Source organism: Sphaeramia orbicularis, chromosome 21 (genome assembly GCF_902148855.1).
Source record: "Sphaeramia orbicularis chromosome 21, fSphaOr1.1, whole genome shotgun sequence".
In the NCBI taxonomy this organism is placed as follows: Eukaryota; Metazoa; Chordata; class Actinopteri; order Kurtiformes; family Apogonidae; genus Sphaeramia; species Sphaeramia orbicularis.
The window spans coordinates 26,199,502-26,208,029 of record NC_043977.1 but is presented as its reverse complement, the minus strand read 5'-3'; the positions used below and the strand labels follow the sequence as shown (position 1 = coordinate 26,208,029).

General features: G+C 40.5%; 2 protein-coding genes across 2 annotated transcripts; both read left to right on the top strand.

Moving 5' to 3' along the window:
- Window positions 1-230: 230 nt before the first annotated feature.
- On the top strand, window positions 231-1,617 carry LOC115411982 (trace amine-associated receptor 13c-like). Its single transcript, XM_030124287.1, has 2 exons — window positions 231-400; window positions 795-1,617. The coding sequence occupies exons 1-2, from the start codon at window positions 231-233 to the stop codon at window positions 1,615-1,617; spliced, it is 993 nt and encodes a 330-aa protein (XP_029980147.1).
- An 804-nt stretch (window positions 1,618-2,421) lies between these two features.
- On the top strand, window positions 2,422-3,508 carry LOC115411981 (trace amine-associated receptor 13c-like). Its single transcript, XM_030124286.1, has 3 exons — window positions 2,422-2,591; window positions 3,012-3,356; window positions 3,496-3,508. The coding sequence occupies exons 1-3, from the start codon at window positions 2,422-2,424 to the stop codon at window positions 3,506-3,508; spliced, it is 528 nt and encodes a 175-aa protein (XP_029980146.1).
- The last annotated feature ends 5,020 nt before the right edge of the window (window positions 3,509-8,528 follow it).

Here is an 8,528-nt window from a genome sequence, read left to right as displayed (position 1 = left end):
CTTTGTGCTCTCTATCAAACTCAGCTCAGCAGAACAGTTCAAAAATAACATAATTTTATTTTTTGGGGGGCAGGGAGGGGGCCTTTGTCATTTCCCAGACAGAGCTGGAGTGTGACGTATCTGACTTTGCCCAATTTGGGCGGAGAGAAAAAATTAAAAATAAATCAGCCGTATGACATACAGCACTGATCAGAAAGCTCTTCTCTTCTCCCTCCATCTCTGCTCTGCTGATGGAAACATTAGAGGAAGCCCAGCTCTGCTTTCCAGCAGTCAACAACTCCTGCAAGAAGTCAACAGGCTCTCACTTGGAGGCCGCAATAACTCACACCCTGCTCTCCCTCATCTCTCTGCTCACTATGGTTCTGAACCTGGTGGTCATCATCACCATCTCCCACTTCAGGCAGAGATAAACTTCACTGGTTGATAGAATGTGTATTTTCTATTATTACACTAATGTACAGGGTTAAATGTCAACAGTTAATGTCTCTGATAGGTACATTAGTTTATTTGAAGTGTATTTGCAGATGACTAGTTTTGATATTTAGAAACAAATGTTCTTTTGAAAAAGTAATCCTTAACATTTTTGTCCTATTCACCAACACATTCCTAATTTTACACTCCTGAGCGTGACATGATTGTTCAATAATTGTTAAATAAAAGCGTAATCGCTTCATTGTATTCATTTTTGCTATGCCTGAATTGCTTCTCATTGTTTATTATCTCTAAAACCTGCATTATCTTCAAAACTGCTGTTTTATAACCATGTGTTTAATCATTATATTTTCCTCTTTCAGGCAGCTCCACACCACCACCACCAACCTCCTGCTCCTCTCTCTGGCTATCGCAGACTTTCTTGTGGGTTTTCTCCAGATGCCTCTTCATCTCTTCCAGTATAGAGACTGTTGGCTCCTGGGTGACTTTGGATGTGTTGTGATTAGCAGTTTTAGCTTCTTCATCGTCAGTGTGTCAGCAGGAAACATGGTTCTCATATCAGTTGACCGCTATGTGGCTATTTGTGACCCCATGTTGTATCCTACAAAAGTCACTAAGAAAAGAGTTCAGTTGAGCATTTATCTATGTTGGATATTTTCTGCTGTTCACACTTTTTGGATACTTAGAGATTTCCTCCAACAACCAGACAGGTATAATTCCTGTTATGGGGAGTGTGTACTTGTAGTAAACTATGCTGAAGTAGTTGTTGATCTTGTTGCGACCTTTTTAGGCCCCATTCTTATCATTACAGTTTTATACATGAGAGTATTTGTGGTGGCTGTGTCTCAGGCTCGTGCCATGAGATCACATGTTAAATCTGTCACACATCATTGTCCAGGAACTGTAACTGCACAGAAATCTGAGATAAAAGCAGCCAGAACACTTGGCATTGTTGTAATAGTATTTCTTCTGTGCTGTTCGCCATATTATTTTGTTACAGCTGCAGCTGAAAGTAACTTGGTTGAGGCTTCATCTGGAGCCACTGAGATTTGGTTTTTATATTTTAACTCCTGTCTAAATCCTATCATCTATGCTTTTTGTTATCCGTGGTTTAGAAAATCTGTTAAACACATTCTGACACTTCAGATACTGCAGCCTGACTCCAGAGACACAAACATACTGTAGAAAGACATCCGGTTTCCTCTGTAACTGGTACTGCTTTGTTGTAAGAGTAAGAGTTATTAATGGATGAATTTGTTGCATGTTCTTTGAAAATAAAAAGACAAAAATAGAGAATCTGACTTTGGCACATTATTTCATTTATTCAGTTTATTCAGGTTCAGCGGGCCTCATTTTATGGACACATAATGTTACTGAACCAAGAGCTGACCAACTGAATCCACCCCAGATCATAACACTGCCCCCACAGGCCTGTACTGTAGGCACAAAGCATGATGGGTAATCACTTCATCCGTTTCTCTTCTCACACTGATGCATCCATCACTCTGGAACAGGGTCAGTCTGGACTCATCAGATCACATGACCTTTTTCCTTTGAAACACAGTCCAGTCTTTGTGCTCTCTATCAAACTGATGGTGGTTTAAGAAATGAGATGCCACTCACTGCATCAGTTTAAGTTACACAACTTATTACCAGAAACATATTAATCACTGCAGTTATTATGCAACAGGTGTCAGCTTTTTTTATGGTCAGTGTATTGTGCCTGTGCGTAGACGTTGTAACAATCAAATGAAAGATTCATGAAATATTTTAATTGTAAATTTTTAGCTCAGCAAAACAGTTCAAAAATAAAATAATTTTATTTTTTGGGGAGCAGGGAGGGGGCCTTTGTCATTTCCCAGACAGAGCTGGAGTGTGATATATCTGACTTTGCCCAATTTGGGCGGAGAGAAAAAATTAAAAATAAATCAGCCGTATGACATACAGCACTGATCAGAAAGCTCTTCTCCCTCCATCTCTGCTCTGCTGATGGAAACATTAGAGGAAGCCCAGCTCTGCTTTCCAGCAGTCAACAACTCCTGCAAGAAGTCAACAGGCTCTCACTTGGAGGCCGCAATAACTCACACCCTGCTCTCCCTCATCTCTCTGCTCACTGTGGTTCTGAACCTGGTGGTCATCATCGCCATCTCCCACTTCAGGCAGAGATAAACTTCACTGGTTGATAGAATGTGTATTTTCTATGATTACACTAATGTACAGGGTTAAATGTCAACAGTTAATGTCTCTGATAGGTACATTAGTTTATTTGAATTGTATTTGCAGATGACTAGTTTGGATATTTAGAAACAAATGTTCTTTTGAAAAAGTAATCCTTAATATTTTTGTCCTATTCACCAACACACTCCTAATATTACACTCCTGATTACATCCTTTTTGTCTGCTTCATGAGCGTGACATGATTGTTCAATAATTGTTAAATAAAAGTGTAATCGCTTCATTGTAATCATTTTTGCTATGCCTGAATTGCTTCTCATTGTTTATTATATCTAAAAACTGCATTATCTTCAAAACTGCTGTTTTATAACCATGTGTTTAAGCATTATATTCTCCTCTTTCAGGCAGCTCCACACCACCACCAACCTCCTGCTCCTCTCTCTGGCTATCGCAGACTTTCTTGTGGGTTTTCTACCGATGCCTCTTCATATCTTCCAGTATGGAGACTGTTGGCTCCTGGGTGACTTTGGATGTGCTGTGATTTGCACTTTTAGCTTCTTCATCGTCAGTGTGTCAGCAGGAAACATGGTTCTCATATCAGTTGACCGCTATGTGGCTATTTGTGACCCCATGTTGTATCCTACAAAAGTCACTAAGAAAAGAGTTCAGTTCAGCATTTATCTGTGTTGGATATTTTCTGCTGTTCACACTTTTTGGATACTGAGAGATTTCCTCCAACAACCAGGCAGGCATAATTCCTGTTATGGGGAGTGTGTACTTGTAGTAAACTGTGCTGAAGGAGTTGTTGATCTTGTTGCGACCTTTTTAGGCCCCATTCTTATCATTACAGTTTTATACATGAGAGTATTTGTGGTGGCTGTGTCTCAGGCTCGTGCCATGAGAGCACATGTTAAATCTGTCACACATCATCGTCCAGGAACTGTAACTGCACAGAAATCTGAGATAAAAGCAGCCAGAACACTTGGCATTGTCGTAATAGTATTTCTTCTGTGCTATTCTCCATGTTATTTTTTTACAGCTGCAGCTGAAAGTAACATGGTTGAGGCTTCATCTGGAGCCACTGAGATTTGGTTTTTATATTTTAACTCCTGTCTAAATCCTTTCATCTATGCTTTTTGTTATCCGTGGTTTAGAAAATCTGTTAAACACATTCTGACACTTCAGATACTGCAGCCCGACTCCAGAGACACAAACATACTGTAGAAAGACATCAGGTTTCCTCTGTAACTGGTACTGCTGTGTTGTAAGAGTAAGAGTTATTATTGGATGAATTTGTTGTATGTTCTTTGAAAATAAAAAGATAAAAATCTGACTTAGGCACGTTATTTCATTTATTATATTCAGGCTGCATCATACAATATAACCTTGTTTGCATGGAAGGAACAACAAACCATTGTTATTGATGGGAAATTATTGTAATTTTTGGTCCTGAGTTTGATCCCACTGGGCCTTTCATTGTGGTGTTTGTTATTCTCTCCGTGTCTCCATGTCTGAGTACTCCAGCTCCCTTCCACCATCCACAGACATGCACCTTAATAGGTTATTGGTCAAATCAAATCTCCAAAAGAGGACTTCTTACGTTTCATGCTTGTTTGCTAAAGCCATTACCATCAAACAGAAGCGGTCAGTATTGTTAGGCATCCTGTAACATCTGCATAAATGTGATCTACTGTGAAAAAGTCAAATTGAAAATGAAAACATGAATAACCTGAACGACCATGTACAGCCTGAAATTTCTTCAGAAAAATAACCAATTTCACCACTATTATGATGTAGGTTATTATTAACACAGCTTGCATATCACAGTGGAGCTATTATGTTGTTAAAATTGAACTTTTTGTCTTAAAGCATTTCATGTTCATACTTGTTTAGGTTATTCACATTTCATTGTGAAAAGATAGTTTGTAAATATAATATCAGGGTTCTCACTAGGATTTTTTCACAGCATAGGGGCACCATGTACGCGGGTCCAGGAGCATCCTCCCCCGGAAAATTTTGAAATTTATAACTCTCTGAAACACTATTTCCTGCATTTTGAGGGGAAAATTTTGAGGAATGAAGCCAAGTTTTTTTCTTTGTTACAACAATGATTAAAAGCAAAAACTGTTGTTTTTTTTTTCAATTTATGAATGGGAATTATTGATGGGAATTACTCCATACGGGAACTTGACACAAATTGATACTCAGAGACAATATACAAGAAGAAATAACATTTTATTCCAAAGACACTGTCTAGGATAATACAAGCCATGTGAAGACAAACATTGTTTCTTTAGAAGCACTAAGAACTTTACTTGACATTTAGCTTCCCTTTCTGTTTGCCATCCCAGTTATCACAGGCCAGGTCAAAATCAAAGTCATCATCTGGCCCCTCGATAGCAATCATCAGCAGGTGGTTGAGGGTGTCTGCCTTCAATCTGTTCCTCAGTGGCGTCTTGACCCTCATCATTGTTGAGAAGCCACGCTCACAGTCTGAAAGGGTACAATAGTCAATGGTAGAGCCCAACTGATTAATCGCCCCCCATCCCGGCAAAAATCATGGACTGCTACTGTGCGCTCTGACAAGGATGGACCGCTAACCCCCCGCCACTCCAAAAATCACGGACCCCACCTCTCATCTTATGAAGTATCCACCCCCCCACACACACCCATGTCTGTGCACTTCCTGTCTACCTCACACAGTTTCATTCTGCAGGCAGGCCAGGGTATTTCTAGTGTAGGGGAGACTGGGGATAGTTGTAACACAGGTCAGTTGTAACTCTCGCTATTGCTCCAATCAGGAACAACTTAGGACTCACCTAATTCACTCTGCACATGCTCAGTTTAGTCCTTAGGCCACATAAGAAGTTGTAGTGCCGTGAGGCAGACACATCAAAATTTGTGAGTGAAAACATAATTTTGTAGTAAGTAATATTTTTTGCACTAATTATTTTTGTGACTGCATAGTTTGCATTTGAAAGTTGTGTAAATTATATTTGTGAGAAAAACAAAGATTTATGCAACTGTTTATCCACCTGTCCACAACTATCTAATATAAGATTATATACTGTGTAGATCAGTGTTCTTATTTCATATTTCAGCCAATATATCGGTTATCAGCCAATATCGGATATTGACCGATATATTGGATATTGGCCTTTTTTAGCCCCCAATATCGGTATCGGCATCAGCCCTAAAAATCCCATATCGGTCGGGCTCTAGTCAATGGTGTTAGCTTGCTGTGCTATACAAGCTATTTATAGCAATTTCAAGCATGATTAAATATAACAATAATCTATGTTGCAATATAGAAATCAAATGTCAGGAAATCTGAGACCCTATACCTGCTGTAGATACAGGGATAACGGCTATGGCTTCAGCCAGCCTCGCGATGTTGGGCATGGTGTCTCCATGTACCTGCCGCACCTTGCTCAGGATGTCATTGGTGGTGAGGTGGTTGTACTGAGTGAGCATGAGGGCACACAGCCCTCATGCTCACTCGTACTCACTCAGCACCTCCTCCCTGCTGACCTCTTCCCGGTAGCGTTCGCAGAGTACCTGGAAAATAAATTACCAAGACAGGGTTTGTGAGAAACCGTTACGGCAAAGAATCTGGCAAATATAAAGCACACAATTTGCTAGAAATACACTGCGTGAACCGGAGTGTGTCCTCATACTTTGATCAAAATGATAAAAGTACAAAAAAAGCTATATATACCTCAAGTTTGTGTGTCTGATCCTGATCCGCCTTATCAGGGTTGAACACATTGAAGCAGGACATCAGCATGTTGTCAGGAAACCAGTCCTGCAGGTTTTGGATCAACTTCTCCAGGAAGGGCTTGTAGATCTAGAACATGTCCAAATTAGCAACATGTTAGTGACCTACTGATTGCAACTCTCTTAAGAGACACTTTTGAGGATGATGCAGTCTCTTCCATAGTACCTGCACAACTAGATAAGTAGAAACTTTGAATTCTAACGTGGTTGATTTTATTATGTAACTTGTTGTATAAATCTTACACAACTTTTAATTATTCATCTTTTGACTGTGGTAATAATTGTATTTACTTACATTCTTCACAAACAGGTTCTCTTCAGCCTCGCTGTACTGGATGTCTGCTGCCTCCTTGGTCTCCTTCAGAAACCCCTCCAGTCCTTGGAAGTGGTGCCCTGGCCTCTCCTTCAATCTTGTCAGGGCATCAATTGTTGCATCTACGTTGATATCAATGTGGCTGTAATCCATGTTGTGTTTCTGTAAAAATTAGATAATTGATTGAATAGACAGTAATACATTTGTCAATCTAGACAGATTCATCTTGTCAACTAATTAAAAGTCATTTCCTTCTATAATTATAAAGTTACCACATATCTTAACAAAGCATACTTGGAGCAGTTTTGAAAGCTTGGCCAAGAGGGGTAGGACATCCGACAGCAAGAGGAGTGTTGCCACGAACTTGAAGGTCTTAAGGAACATTGCAAGTCCTCTTGCTGCCGCTTCGTTCCTTTCTGCAGCTTCTCTCTCAAGGCTCATGACCACAGCAGAAAAGGTCCTGCGCAGAGCTTTCACTGCCTGGTTGTGAGAGAGCCATCTCACATCTTTGGCCCGGGACAACTTGATGCAGTTGTCCTTTGAGTTGACAATGGCCTGAATAAAAGAGGACAGAAAGAAAAGAAAGTTTGTATTAATGAATTATAAATGAAGAAACGTTTCACCTACACATCTTAATGCATGATCATTTCACAACAGGGAAATTAACATAGAATCGCATATTTAGCTGTTAGTATTCACCTGGATTTCCTGCAGGCTGGACGTCCTCACTGGTGAATACTCATAGAAGCGGTACAACTGGCCAAGTGTGTCCTTGAACTTGACCATGTAGGACCATGTGGCCCTCAGCTGCCTGTCCAGCTGCCAGGGCCAACCTGTGGGCAATGCAGTGGACGTTCACCAGCTTCTGGTTCCCCTGCTTCAGTTGTGCAGCAACCTATTGAAAGAGATAGATTGAGAGTGTAAAAATGATGTTGATGTCAGTTTTGGACATGTTAGGTACTATCAGTGGGTTTTTTGTAGATAGTTGATGGCTAGAAAAACAATAGGCAATACCAGAAATAAGATACTCACTGAAACATTAATGCACTTAAATAAATGAAGCTTAAGTGTGACTTACTCCATTGGTTTTCCCAACCATGACAGCTGCCCCATCCGATCCAAATCCTGCCATTCGTGCAATGTCCACATCGATGGATCGCAGGAAGGTCTTGATGGCTCTGACGATTGTGTCTGCTTTACCATCAGGAATGTCTCGAATTCCCAGGAATGATGTCACTACCTGTTGAAAACAAATCATTGTGAACGTTCTTATATTCGTGTTTTGGTCTGCCATTTTAATCTAAAATTTAATGCGTTACGTTGTTTCTCTAGGCACAACAGTGCATAAGTAGGAAAGAAACCACCATTCACACTGGCTGGAAAATCTGGTTACCTCATGTTTGTTGTTTAGATATCAGTCAAAGATGATTAACTGCTTTATCACTGCAACATCAGTTGTCTCATCAATAAGGAGGCTGAAGTAGGGGCTTGTCTTAAGTCAGCAAGGATCTGGTGTCAAGGTACATCAGCGAGCACCAGCACCATCTCTGCAATTGTTTCCTCTGAGGTGTACTTTGCATTACCAGCCTGGAATAACAAAATACCAAACTTTATTATCACATCTTGAATCTTAAAGGCTACATCATAACTTACCTAAAACAAAACTCTACCATCAATTAAAGCTCCAAGCAGCACTGGGTGGGACCTCGCACCAGACGTTCCGCCTCCCGTGACTGTCGACACCTCAGCTCCACTCACACCTCTCCGTCCTGATACGAGCTCCCACCGTTTTGTGTCTGTCATCCTTACAGAACACCAGCAACCCTCTGCT